The 21,172-nt window shown below is 48.9% G+C and overlaps 4 protein-coding genes and 6 non-coding genes across 12 annotated transcripts in view; 6 read left to right on the top strand and 4 right to left on the bottom strand.

Annotated features, from left to right (window-relative positions):
- LOC126569679 (rootletin) overlaps positions 1-4,462 on the bottom strand; it is a 14,240-nt gene extending 9,778 nt beyond the window's left edge. For 2 of the 3 annotated variants that reach the window (XM_050226935.1, XM_050226934.1), the window contains exons 1-7: positions 4,256-4,462; positions 3,473-4,185; positions 3,230-3,395; positions 2,457-2,666; positions 1,645-2,388; positions 1,405-1,556; positions 1-636 (exon numbers count right to left, since the gene is read on the bottom strand). The exon at positions 1-636 is cut by the window's left edge and continues 46 nt beyond it. In XM_050226935.1, coding sequence (XP_050082892.1) covers positions 1-636; positions 1,405-1,556; positions 1,645-2,388; positions 2,457-2,666; positions 3,230-3,395; positions 3,473-4,185; positions 4,256-4,279 — 2,645 coding nt within the window. In that variant the 5' untranslated portion in view covers positions 4,280-4,462. The remainder of the gene's footprint in view (positions 637-1,404; positions 1,557-1,644; positions 2,389-2,456; positions 2,667-3,229; positions 3,396-3,472; positions 4,186-4,255) is intronic. The other variant, XM_050226936.1, reaches the window with a different exon arrangement.
- On the top strand, positions 811-882 carry Trnah-gug (transfer RNA histidin (anticodon GUG)). Its single transcript has one exon. It is a non-coding gene; the product is annotated as a tRNA-His (tRNA).
- Positions 1,214-1,286, top strand: Trnar-ucg (transfer RNA arginine (anticodon UCG)). The gene has a single exon. It is a non-coding gene; the product is annotated as a tRNA-Arg (tRNA).
- Positions 4,463-4,689: 227 nt separating the features above from the next.
- LOC126573673 (U6 spliceosomal RNA) lies at positions 4,690-4,796 on the bottom strand. Its single transcript, XR_007608157.1, has one exon. It is a non-coding gene; the product is annotated as a U6 spliceosomal RNA (small nuclear RNA).
- A 7,762-nt stretch (positions 4,797-12,558) lies between these two features.
- LOC126569683 (uncharacterized) lies at positions 12,559-15,551 on the top strand. The gene has a single exon (XM_050226942.1). The coding sequence runs from the start codon at positions 12,775-12,777 to the stop codon at positions 14,593-14,595; it is 1,821 nt and encodes a 606-aa protein (XP_050082899.1). The 5' UTR covers positions 12,559-12,774; the 3' UTR covers positions 14,596-15,551.
- A 276-nt stretch (positions 15,552-15,827) lies between these two features.
- Positions 15,828-17,465, bottom strand: LOC126569685 (zinc finger protein 358-like). The gene is made up of 2 exons (XM_050226944.1): positions 17,353-17,465; positions 15,828-17,274 (listed from the first exon to the last, which is right to left on the bottom strand). The coding sequence occupies exons 1-2, from the start codon at positions 17,376-17,378 to the stop codon at positions 16,125-16,127; spliced, it is 1,176 nt and encodes a 391-aa protein (XP_050082901.1). The 5' UTR covers positions 17,379-17,465; the 3' UTR covers positions 15,828-16,124.
- Positions 17,466-17,789: 324 nt separating this feature from the next.
- Trnae-cuc (transfer RNA glutamic acid (anticodon CUC)) lies at positions 17,790-17,861 on the bottom strand. Its single transcript has one exon. It is a non-coding gene; the product is annotated as a tRNA-Glu (tRNA).
- Positions 17,862-18,524: 663 nt separating this feature from the next.
- LOC126569684 (glutamyl-tRNA(Gln) amidotransferase subunit B, mitochondrial) lies at positions 18,525-21,143 on the top strand. Its single transcript, XM_050226943.1, has 4 exons — positions 18,525-18,616; positions 18,678-19,261; positions 20,044-20,480; positions 20,551-21,143. Exons 1-4 carry the CDS (start codon positions 18,564-18,566, stop codon positions 21,049-21,051), a joined length of 1,575 nt encoding a protein of 524 aa, XP_050082900.1. The 5' UTR covers positions 18,525-18,563; the 3' UTR covers positions 21,052-21,143.
- On the top strand, positions 19,308-19,379 carry Trnag-ucc (transfer RNA glycine (anticodon UCC)). The gene has a single exon. It is a non-coding gene; the product is annotated as a tRNA-Gly (tRNA).
- Positions 19,833-19,904, top strand: Trnah-gug (transfer RNA histidin (anticodon GUG)). The gene has a single exon. It is a non-coding gene; the product is annotated as a tRNA-His (tRNA).
- Positions 21,144-21,172: the final 29 nt, after the last annotated feature.

Here is a 21,172-nt window from a genome sequence, read left to right as displayed (position 1 = left end):
TTTTCTTCGCTTTCCTTCACGAGCTCCTCAAGCGATCGATTCAATCGACCGTTCATTTCATTGGACTGTTCCAGCCGCTGCCGCAAGCGCATTACCTCCTCACCAATCGATTCCTTTTTGCGTGAGATGGCCGCCAGTTGGTTGCTGAGATCGTTTCGTTCCCGTATGACGCAGCTTAACTCCTGCTCAATTTTCTCCTTCTCCATTTCCAAACACTTGAGCCGCTCGCTAATCGCAAGCTTCTCCGAATCCAGATCAAGCCGCGCCTGCTCGGCACTGATGAGCTCCTTTTTCAATGATGCCAAATCTGCACCCTGGTCACCTGCCTGGGCACGCAATTTTCCCCGTTCTTCGTCCAGCTGTGCCACTGTGGCCTTCAATTGGCGTATTTCCTGTTCTAAATGTTCATTCGAAGAGTTTCGCTTCTCCAACGTAGAATGCATTTCATTGCGTTCACCAGTAACGCGGTCCAACTCGAACTCCAGTTCGATTTTCTGCTTCTCCAGCATGTTCATCAACCCGTCCGATTCGATGCGCTGTTGCTCAAGCAGATCCCTTGAGAGATACAGTTTGTTCAGCTCCTCCCGTAAAGTTATCGTTTCTTCCCGCAGTCGACTGCAACGCTCTTCTTCCGCTCTAGAATCATAAAAAGACAAAAAATCGAAGCCTATTATCAAACGTGTAACGAAATGAAACTAAAATATGCAATGTTCATGTAAACTAATCAAAATAATCAATCTGCGTAGTTAACTAATTGTTATTGAAAAACCAAACTTGTAAACTCTGCGCAGTGTACACATCGCCTCGGTAGCCGTGATCGTCTAGTGGTTAGGACCCTACGTTGTGGCCGTAGTAACCCAGGTTCGAATCCTGGTCACGGCAGTGTTTCTCTCGGGCACTGTCACGGAGAGGTGTATTTTTTTCTTAGCTAATGGTTTTTTCTTACTAAATCCTGAGCACGATAATCTTTTCGGATACAATGATTTTTATCAGAGCAAAAAAACGCAACTATATTTTTGGTAACCGTAACTACGTAGGCGTTTGAATGATGACGAAGTTTGTTGAAATGGGACCCTCGGTTTACTACTTATTTGTGGTTATCGTCAATTAGGTTAAAAATTAAATGATCAAGTTTTGTCAATTTTTCGAAGTATATAGTAGGAAAAATTCGAAAACAGCAAATGTTTGTATTTAGCTGCCTCAACCACCCGTAGACCGTGTGGCCTAATGGAGAAGGCGTCGGACTTCGGATCCGAAGATTGCAGGTTCGAGTCCTGTCACGGTCGCTTCTGATAACCTTTTGCCCATTTTCTATGCGGTTTAATAACCCATTTTTTAATCCTTTTAGAACATACTCTTTTAGAGCAGAGGTTTTTTGGCCAAATGAGCGCGGCGTTCACTTACCTTAAACTCAATTCTTGCAAATCCTTATCCTTGTGCACTCGCTGCAACTCCATTTCAATCATCTTTTTCTCCTCCTCCAAGGAATCGTACATTTTTTGTAGTTTACTGTTAACGTTTTGTAACTTTTCGTAATCGGTGTTCAAACTGTCGACCTAGATCGCAGCAACAGAAAACGTGTACCATCTATTATAAAATGCTTCGAACCACCCCCCATTGGGGCGTGCTTGGTCGCATACTTACAATCGAATTGAGTTCCGCTTTACCGCGCTCCACCGTGTGCTTATCGGAACGCAAACCATCCAGCGTCTTCTGTAGACTGTCGCGCTCTTTGTACAGTTCCGAGAGCTGATGGTTCGCCGAGTCCAGCTTTTCGGTCAGCTCGGCCACTTTTCCGGAAAGCACGCCGCGCGTTTGGTCGCAGTTCTCGAACTGTTTCTTGGTCGCCTTCAAGGCGTCGTTGTTCGTTTGCAGTTTCACCTGCAGATCGTGTATCGCCAGTTGGTACTTATGCAGGGCAGCCTGCACTGCCGAGATAGTGCCCTCGGCGAACGCTTGCGACGTCCGCAAGCCACCACCACTACCGCCTCCCATTCCGATTCCGCTGTTTCGTTTCGGCGATCGTGGGACGGTCGGAGCAATACCGGATGTGATCGGCTGTGAGAGGTGCAGATGCTGACTGTGTCCACCATCAGCCATGTCGTTGGCAGAGGCGCTTACCTCCGCGTCCTGCACCACCGCATGGGCAATGTCACGTAGGGCGGATTGCAGCCGCTCCACCTCATCGTTCATACGGTGTGCCTGAACGGCTTGGCTATCGGCCTGCACGTATCGCTCGTCCAGTATCTTCAGCTCCTGTGACATCTGCTGCAGCCGCTGTTCACGTTGGTTTATCTCCTGCTTCGATGCTTCGAATTGCACTCTCAATTCGCTAAGCTGCGATTTGAGCTCCAAGTTCTCGCGCTCGATGTGCATTTGCTGAGCTTCCTGCAAGAGGAAGAAATGGATGATCATCAATAAGCTATCAGAGGTCAGTGAAACCAACACTACATTACCTCGAACTTGGATGATTGCTTCAAATTCACCGAAACACCGCTGCAGGCTCCGGACACCTCGCGACACGCGCCAGATAGCTCCAGATGCATCCGGCTAAGCTCGACCTTGGTCGTTGAGGTCATCTCGTTGAACAACCGGCGAACCTGCACCACATCACGCCACATCTTCAGCAGCCTAGTATGCTCGTTGTTGTAGTAGTCATTAAAAGCCTGTGATGATGATGATGATAGAACGCGTCTCAGTAAATGAGGAATCTTTTTATCGTCCTCGAGGTAGTGGTTGTTTTTAAAAGGAGCAAGTTATGGGCAGGCAGGATCAGATTGTACCCAAACCGACCTTAAAGTCGTAACAGAGGGTTGGCTGGTCGGACACAAGCATCGTACGCTTGAGCTGCCAATCATCATTTCCTGTGTTGAACCTGCTAACCTCACTTATTCCCTCACGGCTTTGCTGTATCATCAGCCACATGCACCGATTGCGATGTTTACGCTCTAGCCTCAACTCGTCTCTCCCGCTTCTCTCGTACCGCTTCACGACGGTTGTGTACGCAGTGCACAGTGTGTTTGATCCAGAGGCAAAATTAAAAATTTCAAATGTTTTTTTTCTTCTGGGAGTACAACGCGTCGATACTGTTTTATCAGTAGTATCAGCAGTATTATTAATCTAAAACACTGGTGTACACACTATTGATGGCAAGTTTACATTTTTGTCCCACAAACCTACACACTCAACGCACTGTGACTCCAAGAAGGCTATTTATAGAACTACTGACCTGCTCTTCCTCCTTCCACTCATCCTCCTTGCTCAGCAGCTCATCCCGAAGACTTTCCCAATCGTTGGTGAGCTTCTGAAGATCGTTCGTTAGAGCCTCGTTGGTACGATGAGATTCTTCCAGCTGCTGGCGCAAGCAGGAATTCTCGACCAACAATTTTTCGCAGCTGAAACGAGGTTTTATGTGAGTACCGGCAAGTGAATGATGCGAGGCCTACTTAGCTTCTGGCGATTTATTTCTTACCGTCTTCGTTCCTCGTCCAACTGGTGTCTGATCTCGTCGTGCGAACCTTCCGAGTATTTCCTGCAGGGAGACTGCGATCGAGAGCGGGATCGGGCTCGCTCCCTGGCAACCGGACAAGAGGCCTGCGGCAGGCTCAACGGTCCTGCGTCCACCGACTTGCAGATACCAGCGCCATCCGATGGTGATGACGGTCCATGGTGACCGATGTGGTGGCGCGAAGTAGGCGATGGTTCGCGACTACCGGCACCTCCGCCGTGGTAACGGCCACCACTGCTTCCTCCCGGACAGACGCCGGCCGCCGGTCCTAACTGCTCCAAGTCCGTGCAACGTTGTTTATACTGAAGCACCTTGGCCTGAAGGCGGCTCACCAACGCGGCCTGATTGTTTTGCGCTTGTTTGTAGGTGTCCAATCGCCGTCGATAGTTGTTTGCTTCCTCCTGAAGCCGGTGGCGCAGTTCATTGTTCTGCCTCATCAGAGCACTCGTGTCGGCGGTACTAGGACCGGTGGCAGCGCTGCTACTGCTGGATGCCATCTTGCCAACAACCGGTGGTCCCGTCGATGGTCCGCCAGACGTACTTGCTGCTGGTTCGAGCCGATTTTTGTTGAATGGTCTCGAAAAGGGCTTCTTGGTACGATCGGACGAACCGCCGTACCCTATTCCACCTTCCGAACCACGAAGACCAACACTTGGTGCACAATCCTTACCGTTCAACTGAGGATAAAAGGGAAAAAGAAAACTATCGGTTACACATTGCGGCCATCGCGGAAACAAACGTTATCACCTTGAATGAAACAACTTTCTTCATTGATACGGATTGGTCTCTAACTAAAACACGTCCTTTTTGACAGAGCAGACATTAAATACTGCCCAAAAAGGCTGGACAGTGTGTTGGGCTAAAGCTAACAAAAAAAATCGATACTAAGGACCCCTTGCACCGGGAAGTTCACAGCGGTACGTGTTCCCCCTACGCAATGGTCAGCAAAAGCCATGCAAGGGACCTGTGGTCAGGTGAATAATTACGATTTAGGACACACATGTGTCGCATAAGGGGTGGCTATGAGCCACACACTGTAAATCCTGACGCGGTGAATCGTTCCCGGCGGGCAGTGAGGTCTCGGTTGAGTGACCAGCGTGGTTTTGGACACGTGGATCGTGATCAGAAGGAAAAAAATAAAATATGTCGACGAGAAAAGGGGTGAGATGGGGTGCTGGGAAAAAAATGTGGAACGCTTCACGATTTTGCGTGTCATCCTTGCGCAGGGGCCATGCTAATCTTCTCTGTATCGTTCCAATTTTAGTATATGTCCAGCCGAAGCTAGGACAAGCAAGGAGATCTTCACACGCTATATATACCATCGCTCTTTCAGCGCTTGTTCTGGTGATACATAACATTCACCCTCTGCGTTACACTGCCACCTAGCGAAAGATTCTGAACTTCGCAGAGCCGTTGTAAGGTTCTACGGAACATTCAGATGGATTTTTGCCTAACCGAACCGAGCCGAGGTCCTTCCGTTTGTTAGCGTTTGTTGGGTCTGATGTGGGGGCGGGGGAGGGCTTTTGTAGTATCAACAAACACAAATTTCCATGGTTGTCATTGTAATTACTGTTTGAGTAGCGTTTGCAGAAACCCAACGCTAATGGATTTCCGACGCCACTTTCGACGCGTGACGCGGCAATTACAAAACGTTTGGGAAAAGATCGAATTCGTTTCGGTGGTTGGGTGACTTTTTCTTTTGCATAACTGATGAAAGAATAACTTTCAAGAGCTAAAGCATAAATAGAGCTCACCGGATGGCTGTTTTGCATTGGCTGTGCTTGTTATTTTTGTTTTTACGCAATACACACGGTTGTTTACTGTATTATCAATCTTTGTGTTTTTTTCGCGAGATCTCATTGATGATGGTTCAAGAAAGCGAGGAAAACATGTTCGTATTTACGGAAAAAACAAGAGTGTCGCCATGGTGATCCTTAGTCAACAGTTGCAATTAATCAGAGGTCCCGATGAACTGTATCGTAGATTACGATGGCTACGCAAGTGTCATGGCACACTTGCGGCTTGCCTAGTTGTGTATCACCCCACGCTGGCAGTAAAACAAACGCCCATAATTTATCTTTCCCTTACCCTCGGGTGCATTATCAATCGGAAACGCATCTAGTAAATAAACTTACATGCAAATCAACTTCTTTTGCGTTTGAACGTTCTATCGATTCAATAAATTGTTCCTTCTTCTCCCATGCTTCCGGGTTTAAACACACGGAACTAAGGAAAAACACACACGCAACGCTCACTGGCAACGGGGAAGCGGAGTACCTTTGCGGAACCACGGAGGGTAATTTTGTCGAACACATTCCATTCCTTGTGACAACGGTATCGGTGGTCCTACGCTGGATGGCGGCAGATTCACGAGGAATTATAAAAAAAAGTGCCTCCCGTGAAACAGTTCCCCAACGCCCCCCGGTAGGCTGTAGTTGAGTTCGCACAATTTTCCACTTATTTATTTACTTGTTTACGGGGTTTATTGAAAGGCAGGGAAGAATGTTTATGATTATTTATGACCGACGAGAGCGATGGTTTTTGGCTCCTGGGGGCCGTTGCTACGGTTTTGCTTAACTGTGTGTGGTATTGGCAAGCAGCACGCACAGCACAAGAGCTTCAAATCGCGGTCGTCGGCGATGTCTCGTGCTCGATGTGACTAAAAATGCTGGGTTATTTGTCTCTTTTATTCGCCTTGTTTTTCCCGAACAATATTTGCAAGGACCGCTTTCGCTGTGGATAACGCTAGTCGGTTGGATCTATTGATCGCTTCCGGTGAAGCGAACTACGATATATTGGAGTAACGCGGTTCTTCCGTGTCTCAAGCAGTCATTTATAACGGAGTTGGCTTTGATTTACGACTCTTTGCAACCACTAGTCACCCGGTTGCGCCAACCAATTTCCCCGATTTGCCGCGCGACTGGTAGTAAAAGTTCGGAAGAGATCGAAAATCGTAGTAACCGAAAATACGTATATAGGCCAACTTATACTCTCAACTGTACGTTGGTGTTGGAGAAACGGTGAGGTGCTGGTTGAACTAGATGCAAAATTTGATCGATAGCTAGCCTACGAAAGGAGGTAGCACAAGCGTACAATACCTAAAGGCACCGATTTTGCAATTACTGTTATTCTTAGTGGAAAGAATGGACAGCAAAATAATTTGCTCAATAATCTCAATAGTTTCTCATGCACAATGGAAACGTGTGCTAGGGATACAATCAATTGTTAAAACTGCCATTGATTGGAAACGAAACATCGAAAGAGAAGAGTTCTTTTTTACCACCCGTTCATATTAAAGATTCCCTTAAACAGTGCAATAACCCGGAATGGAGAAGTAAATAAAGGTGGCATCGACAGCGTCTAGAAAGTTTCTCAATCGTACACTCCTCCCGGGCGCTATTGCTGATCGGTTGGCTAGATTCCATTTCAAATCGTTCGTTCCAGGTGCAAAGTAGTGGAAGGCCGATTGACGAGTGAAAATAGAAAGGTTCTAGGTGAGGAGCAGAGGATGGGATGAAAGTTTTCATGTTTTCACTGTTTCCTCGTGCTTGTTCCGTAACGAACGGAACGGTTCCGGAAGCGGTGATGCCGCGATGAAATGATGATTGGCGTCGCTGTCTTCTTTAATTAGCGCATCCCTACATCGCGTGCTACCGCTGTGTGGTGGTAATCATCGTCTATCAAAATCACCGCAAAAATCACATGAAAGCGCAGCACATCGCACCGGTCCTTGGCGTGACGTAACGGGTATTCGTGCGAAAATGGAAAACGTGCTTGCACCGCAGGCCCCGGTCTCTCCTGGTGAACACGGGCGGACTACTATTTTTGACAGCTCGCTGACGGCCGCGATTGTACTATTTATCGAGTCCTCGCAGCGATAGCAACAGGTAGTTGCGGAAGGATGTTTTTTTAAATCATCCGGTCTGGTCGAACAACGAGTTTGGCTTCGAGCGCATGGGACGCAACGTTATCAGCGGAATAAAAAGGATCCACATTCAACCGGTTCGTCCACTAACTGTGCTTTCCAGTCCCAAAGCAACCGCCGCAATGGACTCGAATGCACTCTATCTAAGGAGATTCCATGCGGACTATGGACTTTGAACTGAGCCGCGGCATTCCATTGACACTGCCAATGAAATCAGTGTAATGTTTTGGATTCTCCAACGTGTCCTTTTCCAATAAAACGTTACCAATTCTTCTTATGATTGCGTGTTATCGTCATTTTTAATTAATTCCTCAGTAAAAGTAAGTATTACTGGTTATGTCTCGTGCAGGCTGCTTTGATTCCAAAAAAGGCGTTGCTCGCGATCTGAACTTTGCACCAGTAGGTGCTGGATCGCTGCACGATCACTTGATGATGCAACATTGCTTGTTGAACAGTGTACCCACAGCATTAGTTGGCTTATCTTTAATAGCAAAAAAAAAAAGAATAACAATCATTTGCTGATCGGTCCAAAGTATATTTTACCCCAGGGCGCCACCACTCAAGTTGCGCTCGCCGCGGACCCTAATCGGGCAGACGCCGGTCGGTCAGTCGAAAGAGTCGGTGCCGGACACGACCCTTAGTGGCAATTTCGAACTGCGTAGCAACAACAACTCCCAGCCCTGCCGATGTCACAATTTGTCTTTTTTCGGTGTGTTTGGGCCGAAACTGTGCCTCTTTTCGAGCCGGAAGAAACAACGTTCCCTTATCGTCCGCACTTCGCACCGTCAGGGATGCCTACACACGCGTCCTTCCTTCCATCTATCGCAACCATCGTCGCCCGCATGGTGATCACGTGCCGTTCTTGTTGATGATGCGCCATAGCCGGAACAATCGCTAGAATCGTTTTGCATTGCAAGGCCTACTGCCTATAGAACAGAGCATCGCTTCTGTGTCGCTTTATGACCAACAACACATCAACTTTTAAATCAAATCGAGTGTTCCTGGCTCAGCGCTACTGCCACCAGCTGATAACACACGTGTCCGTAGTCGAATTGTGGTGTGGTGTGGGGTGGAGTGGTGCGGGGTGGTGTTTCCTTCTTACTCCAACACAAAATGAGCGAGGCATAGGGCGGTTCGTAGAACAAGTTGCATACTTTTGCCTCCGGGTGGGATCCGCCGTTGCACAAAATGTCCAAATCAACTCACTTATCAGCCGAGTACACACTGCAATCATGCATTCGAACGGTGATTTCGTGGCATGAACAGGATCTTACCCCTGGCCCGAACATGGTGTCCTCTGCACCAGGTCCCGGTGCACGATTTGGCATCAATACTTAGTATCAATTACCAAGCACTCTCCCAGGAGCGAGGTTTCATCTCCTCTTTCGTTTCACGAGCCACACAGCCGAGGTTTCGTATCAGTCGTCGGCTTTGCTGCGGCAGCTGCTATCAATCATGCAAGGAAGCAACTTTGTAAACAGTCACATCGAAAAATTAAATAAATCACAATTGCTTCGTCGGTGTCTTGAAGGCGGACCAACGCGGCCAGTATCCCTTCACGTAGTCATTACATGCGGAAGGGCCACCATTGGTTTTCGGGGTCACAGCGTGGCAAGGATTATAAATGGAATTTTATACACGGTGGTCTCTACCGCTACCGAGTGAGGATGGGCATATTGATTAGCATTCGTCATCGAGACGGTAAGGGGAAATGCTTAGCTCCACACACTGTGTCCGGTAATGGCTGGAGGGCTACCATTGCTAGCTCGTCTTGTCACAGGTATAGATCCACCGCTCCACTGTCTACTGAACAATCCGGTTCAGGTTGATAATCGATATTCCGTAGAATTCCGTGGCCTCAATGCAGTGTCATTTCTTGGGCGTAGTGTTCATGTTTGATAGCCATTTCGAGTTCATAGGCTTCAAAGCGTGGCCCACCACAGGCTCGTACGCGGAAGCGACTCCTTTGGAGCGTTAAGCAGGAAAGGGAAGGGAACATCATTTTGGTTAACTTACGCGCGACATCACGCTGACGTTGTTACGAAACGTTTGGAAATGCTCCAACAGATAAACTCGGCACTTGACACAGAACTGTTCGAAATGTTGCGCACTCTGGCTCTTGGTACTTCCGATGGACGACGATTTGTTCGGTAACGATCGGTCAAAGATGAACCTAACCGATGCACTTTCGTCCCGATCGGTGCCGTTACCGTCGTCTTGGGTAGAAGCACGAGGACGATGGAATTGAGATGAGACCGCGTTGAGATTCAGCTTGCCGGTATCGGTGGGCTGTAGCTGGGTGTAGTGAGGATCCCTCAACCAGCGCTGACCATCCGCCGCAAGAAACAGGTAATCCACCAAGAGGTCACTCTTGTCCACACCGACCGCTACCACAATGCTCTGCTCGGTATCGGGCACCCTCGGAATACTTGCTGTTCGGTTTAGGTCCGCTCTTGAAGACAACTGACGAGGAACTGAACCCTGCGCCGAACCGTCGAGTCCTTTTCTAACGTTAAGTTTTCCCTCAACCGTACACGCCTCGCTACGGCGGGCCGGAGGGCGGCAGTTGTTGCAGAAGATAATTTGTTTATCGTTCACCTTGGTAGCGAAGCATAGATCGCCGATTTCGACCAACGACACCCGTACGCCGTCGCTTCCTGACATGCGCTGTTCCCACTGTACGGCCTGCTCGAGCAGTTCCAGACAGCGGGTTCCGGCCACCGCAGGCTTTTGGCGCGCTGTTGACAACGCCACCGATGCCACGATTGGCCGCGTGTTGGCAGCCCTGTCGCCACGCCACGTTCCTCCTCCTTCGTGCCTTGGCATAACTACAATTCCCACATGGATCGTTGAAGTAAAACAATTTCACTTGGAAGCACTACCGAATGAACCGATTTCTTGATTCAGGCATTCACCTGTATGTTTTAGGATCTGGACATTTAACGTGTTTCGAAGACTTTATACACTTCATAAAACTTTCTTTCGGATGTAGGAATCTAACTTCTTTAGCTTGTCTGGAAAAGTCTGCAGAAGATCAAGACCCAGACCCACAGAGTGTTCCCGTATGACTGATTGACGGTGGATGGAAAGGTTCCTCGGAACTAGGTCACCAGGAGCCCCACATTCGGTGTCGCCGACGAGGAACTCCAAGGTGATGATGATGAATCAGCAGATAACATTTTCGCCAAGCCCTAGAATATCGACGCAGAACAAGGAATACGTGAAGCAAACGGGTCCCCTGGTGCCAATCTAACACACGAATACACAACATACCACGCGCGCGTTGGTCTTATCAGCAGCCCCACGGATGGTTCAGTGCCATTAGCTTTTCTTCATTCCCGTCGCACAGAGTACAGGAGACATGAAGACAGTTTCGTCAACAAACAGGGCCGGCTATCGCCGTTTAGCAAAAAGAAATTGAAAATAGCAGCCTCCGTCCGTTCGTAGCTGGAAGCTGGATTAATAAGTGTTGTTATTGTTGTTTGTCTGTTCAGCCTGGGACACCGCAATCGGCACAGGACTGTACTAAATGTGATAATGGTATGCAATTGAAAATTTAAAAAAAAAAATATAGCAACTTAAAAACAAAACACCAACTCCGGCGGATTGATAAAGTTCAACGGCTTGTCCCGCGTGCTGGATCATCGCCATCGTTTCGATTCAATTAATGTTTCCTGAGCGATAGATTGAAACATTTGGCCCCGAACGGAGAGCGTGCGGGCGATCGATCCACAAAAAGGGAAAACGTCCGTTGACAAGGCACCCATTTCCCTACGGTGTGGTGGAAGCGGTGCTGAGGTTACAAACATGAGTTTTCCACCCGAGCACCCGAGCCCTGCATGCAATGGGAACATAAAAACCAAATAGCGGTATCCCCAACCGTTGGTATTTTTCTCCAGCATAACTGTTACCTACGGTAGGCAAAGCAAGTGTTCCGGTTCCTGGCGATGATTTAAGTCACTTTACTCTTTGCCAGTGATACTTCCTATACCAAAATGCCCGCGAATGGGACGCTGACCTCGCGATGCATACATAGAGAGTCCGTCCCTATATGCGACATTCTATCGGGAAACCACGGAGAGCTGGCGGAACACGAATGATAATAAAAGATACCTGATGGCGCAGCAAGGATCATAAGAAGGCATTGTATATGAGGGATATCGACGAATAAATATGGCCACCCGACAGGTGGCCTCAGGTGGCTGCTGTTATGTGAAGCTCCCTTACTCCAATTGGAATGGACTGTTCGCGAAGGCACGTATCGCGCGCGCCCTCCGAATTGTGCTACTCAAACACAAGTCCTGGCGAGTGGATGGTTCCTTCCGGAAATAGATAATCGGGCAACCTCATTCTATCAAGAGATGTTTGAAATGTGTTTTTTTTTCTTCTTCGTTAATCGTTATCGTACAGAAGAAACATTGTATTGCGGTACAAAGAAGGTAATCTGTGGTTACTAGTGGTGGTGGTGGTGCTGGTGGCGGTTGTTGTTGTTGTTACAAAACCTTTAAATCTGAGCCGTAAGATAACGCGAGCGCAATTGATTATTCACCTCTGTTCACCGTGATCAGGCGCGACTGCGTGCTGCTCCTGCTGGTATAGTGATCATTCTCAGCCTCGTTCTGGTCTCCATCAAAACGCGATGCGCTGCGGTCACTGTCAAGGACAGTGTCTATCAAAACATGTCTCTAATCGTCCATCAATTGGCACAACTTTTTCCAAACTGAAAAAAAAAAACCAAACAAACGGCATTAGCACCAATTCCGGATCCTTGGAGCGCCAGGCAAGGTTACAAAATGTTCATGATCGAAAAACGTGATCCTGTTGTATAAAGTATTATGTCATCGGCAGCTTGCCGTTGTACACGCCTTCTACGATCTACCGATGGTTCTGTACCGGTGCTTGGCTTTGCTTTACGGATCGTGCCTAGCAGGACTCCGATCAGGGTAGGCGGCTTATTTTGAACGGTTTGTGATAACGGGTCCGGCTCTGACTCCGTGGTTGGTTCAAGGGTGAGGAGTGTGCAGGCAAGGCACACGATTCCATTCCCGGCCACTGTCTCATATCAACAGATTAACGTTTTTAAATAGACTTGATGATTGGCCGGTCCCATCCAGTGTATGTTCGATCGTGGCAAGAGAACATTGTGGACTCCGTGCGCAGAGTTGAGTGTGGACCGTGAGATCGTTCTGAGGAGTGTGTTTTGTGGACTAAGCGCGCGGTGCATCTGGACGTGGGTTCTGCAGTGATGTGCATTGGCAAAAGTTAGAGGAAATCGATTCAATTCGAGCGGCGTCTGGGGCACGGGCGAGCCTTTAGAAATCACCACCACCAGTACAACAGAATGCCATCCGCAAATAAGGATAAAATCTTTGGCGCATGGAATCGTAGTGATAGCTCCGGGAACGTGTACCTTTCCAACAACAACAGTGCCGAGAGTTTGGCGAAAATGTTTTCCCGCACGGCTCCCTCGAGTCCACGGTGGACACCGTACGGATCGCGCCACAACTCACCACCGATGCCGAGCTCTCCGCTATCGTCCTCACCCCCATCGACCCTGCGGCGAAACTACTCCAGCACCTTCACGCTCATTCCGGAAGATCGGGCCATCGATACGGTTTCACCGACAATTCCCATCAGACACTCGGCGGCGGCGGCGGCGGCTGCGGCGTCGGCCACCTCCGGATCAAGGGGCAACAGCAACCACCATCAGCGAGGTGTGTCCAATGGACGGATTCTGCTGCGACTGGTACTGTGGTGGCCACTGCTGCTGATAACCATTGCTCAGCGCCTGCTGGGTTTTTGCATGCAGCTCGCCTGGAAACCGTTCCTGATGGCCACGCCAGCCTTCTGGCTATCGGCGTGCCTTTGGATGTTCTGGAAGCTCGTAACATGGCCACTGGCCGGTCTAAAGTGGGTCCTGGTATCACTGCACACACCGGCCAACGAGCGAAACCGCAGGAAACGTACCATTCTGCTCAGCTGCGGTAGCACCATCCAGACGCTCCACTTGGCACGCAACTTCTACAAATCCGGTGCCCGGGTGGTAGTGTTCGAGTTCGAGGGACTGTTTGCGCTGGCCCGCTTCTCGACCGCGGTCAGCAAGTTCTATACCATCCAGCGGCCAACACCGGAAGCGGCCAACGAATACATTGCCGCACTGTGTGAGATCGTCGAGAAGGAACAACCGACTCACTACATTCCGGTCTGTGCCACCAGCCCGGCACACTACGATGCGCTGGCAAAACCGCACCTGGAGTTGCGCGGTTGCTCCAGCTTCATACCGGGAGCACAGGAGACGTCCGTGCTGGATGACATTCTGCAGGTGATGCGCAAGTGCGACGCGAATGAAATCCCCCTGCCACCGCATCAGATCGTGGCGTCCAAGGAAGAACTGAACCGACTGTACGACAGTGGTTGGTTGTCCGGATTTCGGAACGTTATGATTGCGTCCGGAATGCTGGGCCTGATGGAGCGTAGCAAGTACGTGCTGCCAGCGAACCGGCGTGACCTGAAGCTTGGCTACGAGGTGAGCGAAGCACAGAAGTGGGTCGTGATAAGGGACGTGGTCGGTTCACACTACGTCACCTGTACTACGGTGAAGGATTCGACCGTGATTGCCAACGTGACCTGCGCCATTCAGAACGACACGCGCAGTCTCGTCCCGGAGGAGAACGCTGCCATCGAGCAGTGGCTCGGCGAGTTCTTCCGCCGCATCCGGCTTCAGCGACCGATCAACGGGCACATAAGCTTCCGGCTGGTGAAGTGTCAGTGCAGTGGCCAGATTTTACCCCTCGGTATACGGGTTGGTGTGTCGCTACCGTACATCTGCTACACCGGTGTCCATTCGCGGGTACTCTGCAAACCCTGCCCTCACTTTAGCCGCCAGAACTCGGGCCCGTTGGTGCAGAAGGGGGGGAGCTACTGGATCCACGAAACGGTGATGAACGCGCTGCGGCAACCGAGTGTCGATGCCGTACAGCAGCTCATCGGGACCGTCATCGATCAGCGGGAAGCTCTCTTCGTCTACTGGGATCCGCTACCGTACTGTGCCTACTATCACTTTCAGTTGCCCTTCAATTGCATCAAACGCTTCCTCCACAAACGGCAAACTTCGAGAACGCCCGTACCCGCCGCCGCTGCTATGGCCGCCCCGGTCCAGTGAGACATGATCATGAGTGTGGGCGTGCATTGGCGCCCAGGTGTGCGGGTGTATCGGTGTATGAGTTGCGAGTGTACGTGTGATTGAAAGGGTAACGGTGTGAGGGGCCTCATGCCGGGATAGGCTACTTGGATTGGAGTTTTGGACTCGCCGTTGCATCGAAGTGAGCATCGATCGATCACGGTGTGATGGGCACGTGGACTGCCATACTGTTGCCAGCGGGTAGTAGGCTGAGACCGATTGATCACGCCCCGGGCAGCAGTGGGATCAAGTGAAAATAAACAATCGATATCGATGCAGGGCATCGCTAAGCGAACCGGAACCTCTGCTGCCGTCGACGTGCACTGCGCCAGCACACACATGGCGCACACGGATGCATACACATGGCAAGGGTGGTGATGAAATGCGGCGGCAGAGGGATGAACTACAGTGCTCATCATGGAGAGAGAATTAATAGACTTTGATCCCAAAACGGCATAGGGCAGGGAGCGCTGGTGGCTCGGAGGAAATCGGTCGTTCAACGATAATGCACACGAGCAACCGGGCCCCTACAGGCGAAGATTAGGGCCCAATCTTGGCCAAAGAATAGTACTGTTGTGCGATGAATCTAGGGTTAGGTAAAAGCTGGATCGATTAGTGCGATATCAGGCGATTTATCTATCGATGACTTTCACGAGAAAACGGAAGAAATGTAGAATAGTAGTTTGACGACAGTTTCCCATTCGATCCCATTGCCTAGCAATGGTAACCGAATGAAGGGCGAGAAACTATGGCAACCGCGGTCTTCTGCGGTCTCTGCGAAAATCACATTTCACTTGATTCCACCTTTCTGGACACGGTGCAGAATGGTGCAATCGTCTACGTAAAGTAAGAAGCAATGAGTTTACATGTACAAATCGCAACGGTTGAAAACAACCAATATCACTGAGTGATAAGAGTAAAGAGCAGTCATGCGAGAGGAGCTGTGTGTAATTTTATTTTCTTTGGTATAGTGATTGCCGTGATCAGGCGCCGGAAAGAAATCCATGCTGTAGTTGCTACAGCCCCCAGCACCGAGGGGACCTGTCATGTGCGGTGTCCGTCCATCATGTAACTTATCTTGCCCCGAAGGGTCACTGCACTTGCTGCACGGACGCACGGAACATAATGCTGCGCAGTTCGCGCATCGGCAGATCGATGAAACCGGCGATAGAACCGGACAATGCTTTGGACACCACGTAGGCGCAGTCCGAAGGCGAAATGAACACCGAACCAAAAAGTGAATGAAAACAGCAGGCCATGTTTTTGGTTGTTTTTTACTTCACTTTTGGGGCTATATACAACGACCAGCGTTCGAGTGCGAAGCGTTGGGACCAACGAAAATACAATTAATACATTTACACTCAACCTAAACGATTGGATAATGTTAAAGCACCGTACAGTACGCTCTCTCTCTCTCTCTCTCTCTCTCTCTCTCTCTCTCTCTCTCTCTCTCTCTCTCTAAGGTGCTCTATAAGCTGCCTCCATGCGGAACCGTGCCCTGACCTCGTCATCTACAATCGCTGGACCATTTCGTGGCTGATAATCTTTTCACAGTAGCTCGTCTGGTGGCGCTTGAGATCGAGAATGCGATCAAATACCTTGCTACAGTAGCTACACCGGCGGTCCTTTTTGCGCATCTCCCGATGCACCCGGTACATGTGATTGCGGTGCACGCTACCGGACGAAAAGCTCATCTTGCAGATACTGCAAACGAACGGGCGCTCGCCCGTGTGGTAGCGCATGTGGTCCTCGAGCGTGCGCTTGCTTTTGAACATTCGGCTCGGCTCGGTGCAGGTCGGGCATCTATAGCTCCGCACATTCTCGTGAACCGTCCGTATGTGGTTTTGCTGTACATATTTGGTTTTGAACTGCGCCAGACAGATGTGACACTGGAAAGGTCGCTCGACTGCGTGCACCGTTAGATGTGCCATCCATATGTCGCGCGATCGGAACTTTTCACCGCAAACCATACACCTATTTTCCTCCTGAGCTTGGCTAACCGATGATCCGATCGTCGGCAACCGCCGTGATAGGCCGCGCTTGTGTGTGCTGGCCGGCGTTCCAGATGCTGCTGCCGCAGCTGCAGCCACAGCGGCCACCGCGGCCTGTGCATTGAAAATGGCACTCATACTGAATTTCGGCTCTTCCGGCATCGGTTCCTGTTGTTCCGTCAGGGCTTGCCGCCTCCGATCCTCCTCCTGCTGCTCTAGGCTCTGTGACAACTGATGCTGTTGGTGTAGCTGTTGCAACCGGCCTAAAAAGTCCAATTGTTCCTCGTGAGATTCGTCGGCCGTCAAGGTACTGCTCCCGGTACTCTCATGGTCAGGCTCGCAGACAAACTCTTCGTGATCGTGGTCTAGCTCTTCTTGTTTCACGATGATCACCTCTGGTTCAATCCGGGGCAGCACCTTCGCCCGTATGATCTTGTCATACTCCCTGGCACGCCTGCGGAAACCTCGAAACTCTTGCATGAGCTGCAAGCAGCTCTGACAAACCGCCGATGGAAAATCCGCTTCCGGCCGTAACAGAATACCGGTGCAATCGGTGATGATCGTTATTAGCTCCAAGTTAAGCGGTTCGCTGGTGGTCGGGTGGAACAGAGGCACCAAACTGGTCTCACGGAAACAGAAGCGGCAATAAGTGCCAGGCAGTTCGTTGGGGCTGCAAGTTGGCGGAAAAATGGGGAAACTCGTCTGAATTCAAATTATCCCGAAGCACCGGGGTCACCACGGAACTTACACATCGCTGTAAATCGTTAAATCCATTCACATGAAGCGGCGATAGTCGAACCGAAAACCGTCCCAGCGAAGTAAAATTCCTGAATCCCGGACTTCCTGGATATCTTTTTGGAGTTTTCAGCGGTTGTTTACTTTACTGACAAAACCTCCCTTCCCCCCCCCCCCTCATTACCCACTTCTACCTCCTTCGAGCAACGGATTGCTGGCCAAAAAATCCCACTATCCAGTGCTCGAACACCCTTTACCTTTCTCCCGCAAGAAAGCGTTGAAATTCACATTTTGGTGATAAATCTGTGGTAACAGAGGGTGCTGGGATAGTTTGAATTCATGCAAAATCATGAAATTTCCATCCCCACCCTATTTACGTTTTTAATAGATAATCGTTGCAGATGTGAGTAAAATAAAAAGGCAAAGGGAACTGAGAAACAAAAACATCTCTTCCCATACCGGGAATCGAACCCGGGCCTTCCGGGTGAGAGCCGGATATCCTAACCACTAGACAATATGGGATGCTTACTTAACGAAAATAGAATTAAGATCCGACGACCACAGCGAATATGGGTTTTCTTTTTATAATTTCTGTTCAATAACGTGGCCGCTTCCGAATGGAACCATTTAAACGGACCCGCCGAAACGACATGAACAAAATCACCAAAATGGCATAGTATTTCTTAAAAAAATGAAGAATCTTTGCACGTAAATGTGATCGAGTGGTCTTGTTCGTTCGTCCGGCCCTGTAATTTCTGGAAAGCGGTAGCCGTTGGCGACGAGGTTCAAAACAAAAGCGCGATCATCTTTTGTAAAATCTAAATAAATGAATGTTTTACAAACTATACCTTTTATGCCACTGACTTACGGTTAGTTGCAACAATTGAACGTTGTAGGGTAAAAAATCCATCGTAATCCCAATACTCCATTGTTTTCTGTTTTTAAAAATTCACCGGAAACTCACCTCATCCCGGTATTTGAAAAGCGGCGGTAGAAGCGTGAAACGCACAGGAACCACTCTATAACTAACTGATTGTACTTCACTGAGTTCAATGATCGTAAGAAGTTTCTTATTGTTCTTTCACAAAACACTTTTCCGCCAATTTTTCCACTTTTTACCAGCGCGATCAAGAACCGTTCCAGGAATCAGCGCGGACCGGCTTGACCATGCAGCCAAAAACAAGTCCATGCAGCAAAAACAATCATCGAAAAACAAAACAAAAAATGTCCACCCGTTTTTGCAGACGATTTGCGGCGGCAGCGACCAAAAAAGCGAGGTAAATATGCATTTTACTACGAGCTGAACCGAGAACTTAACTTTAGCAACCATCGTTTTAGCATAAAATGGAAAAGTGTCGTTGGACTGGAGGTGCACGCACAAATCAGCACCAAAACAAAACTGTTCTCCGGTGCAGGATCCGAGTTCGGTGCACCGGTGAACTCGTGCGTGTCCTTGTTCGATGCCTCGATTCCCGGAACATTGCCGGTGCTTAACCGAAGTGCCGTGGAGTTGGGAGTCCAGACGGCCCTTGCGTTAGGGTGTGAACTGAACGCAGTTTCGATGTTTGACCGCAAGCATTATTTCTACGCCGATCTGCCAGCCGGCTACCAAATTACTCAGCAACGAGCCCCGCTTGCCCGCAGAGGATCGCTCATGTTTCCCGTGTTCGTGCCAGGCGTTAGTAAAAGTCCATACTACAAGACGGCCCGAATCCACCAGCTGCAACTGGAGCAAGATTCCGGAAAGTCACTGCACGATCCCGTCGAGAGGAAAAGTTTAGTGGACCTTAACCGAGCCGGTGTACCCCTCATGGAGGTGGTTTTCGAACCGGATTTGGAAACTGGCGAGGAAGCGGCGGCTTTAGTGAAGGAATTGATTTTGATATTGACTCGATTGAACAGCTGTTCGTGTCGGATGGAAGGTAAGTGAGGAGTTATCTTGTGTTTGGAATGGTGGGAGAGATGTGTGCGTCGGTGGTGTAATGGTCAGCATAGTTGCCTTCCAAGCAGTTGATCCGGGTTCGATTCCCGGCCGACGCACGGAACTTTTTGTTTTTGTGTTTATTGAAGCTTTGTTTTTAAAAAAGTTCCAAGGTTTTCCTTAAAAATCTTAAGTGCAAGATTTGGTTACTGTAAATGAGTAGTGGCCAGGTTAAACTATTTGGTAGATTCCCAAGAAAGTCGCACAAGCCTTTTTGATTAATTTTATTATTAGGAAAACCCAATATGTAGATGAAATTTGTACTTACTAACTGTTAGAACGAATTCCTAAAATTAATTTTTCGTTCAGATTTAATTCCTCCAACAAGCTGTTCGATCGAATAGTTCAGTTATTTCGGGGACTACATATTTATGTCCCTGGGGAGCCTAGTGGCTCGTGCTGTCCACCATGGTTTTAAATGAATTAACTTGGATTAAGTGAAAATAGAACGTGACTAATAATAGATTTTTTTTACACATGGCCCGATGGATTGCAAACACGAAGCCTCGATAGCCGTGATCGTCTAGTGGTTAGGACCCTACGTTGTGGCCGTAGTAACCCAGGTTCGAATCCTGGTCACGGCAGTGTCTCCTCGGGCACTGTCACGGAAGAGGTGTATTCTTTTTTAATGAATTGCCGATATTTTTCGTAATTGATGCTTTCGGCGTTAAATTAGATGCATTACAGATGTTTTTTGTTTCAATGTTACACATTTTCTTCTAGAGGGTGCATTACGTGTAGACGCAAATATATCAATACATGAGGAAAACACCGCACTCGGGACGAGAACTGAAGTCAAAAACATTGGTTCAGTGCGAGCTGTTGCACAAGCGGTGGATTACGAAATAAATCGTCAAATTGGTATTTTAAACAATGGAGGAACTATTAACAATGAAACGCGAGCATGGGATGCTGCTGCGCGTGTTACTGTGCCCATGAGGGACAAGGAGGTAGTGCAGGATTATCGGTTTATGCCGGAACCCAATCTACCCCCGTTACACCTAAAAATCAACGAAGACTCCACTAAACCTGACCAGGAACAGGGCGATGTGATTGATGTTCCCAAAATGAGACATTTACTCCCAGAACTACCCGAAGAAACACGCCAAAGAATGACTGCGGAATACCATCTTGCACCGATAATCGCCATGACGCTTGTTGTAAGTACTAGTTATGAAGAAGACAGGATACAGGATTATTAGATAATGCTTTTCTTTCTTTTCCTCAAAGAACGACTCGAACCTTTACGGCCACTTTCGCAGCATCATCGAAGCGAATGGTAGCAGGCTACCGTCCAAGTTGGTGGCCAATTTCCTTATCAACGACTATATTACCATTTTGAATCGCAACAAAATGGATCCCGCTTCGTGTGAGATCACGTCCTCGCAGCTGGCCAGGATTGTCGATCTATTGCAGCAAAACCGACTGAACGTGCACTACGCGCGGGCAGTACTGCAGGAACTGGTGGAGACAACAGATGGAGAAGCATCGCAAATATGCCCAGAAGCGATTGTAACATCAAAGAACTGGTTTCTCATTACGGAAGAGTCACAAATTCAGCAGTACCTTCGCCAAGCCATTGATGCGAATCCACAGCTGGTGGAAAAATATCGCAAAGGAAAGGTCAAAATGCTGTATGCGTTGGCCGGTGAGGTGGCGAAGGCCAGCGAACAAAAGATTGACATGGCAAGGGCAGTGGAACTGCTAAAGGAAGTGCTGAAATCGCGATGAGCATTATAGAACTGTTATATATTTGATATGTCCGGTTTAGAGAACTGATAGATGGGCACAGTAGACCATAATAAAGTGATACTATATAAAAACATTCATTTGTTTTTGTATTGCGATAATA

The sequence above is a fragment of the Anopheles aquasalis genome, chromosome 2 (genome assembly GCF_943734665.1).
Source record: "Anopheles aquasalis chromosome 2, idAnoAquaMG_Q_19, whole genome shotgun sequence".
NCBI classification, from domain to species: Eukaryota; Metazoa; Arthropoda; class Insecta; order Diptera; family Culicidae; genus Anopheles; species Anopheles aquasalis.
Note: the sequence above shows the minus strand (reverse complement) of the source record. Positions and strands in the feature narration are given on the sequence as shown.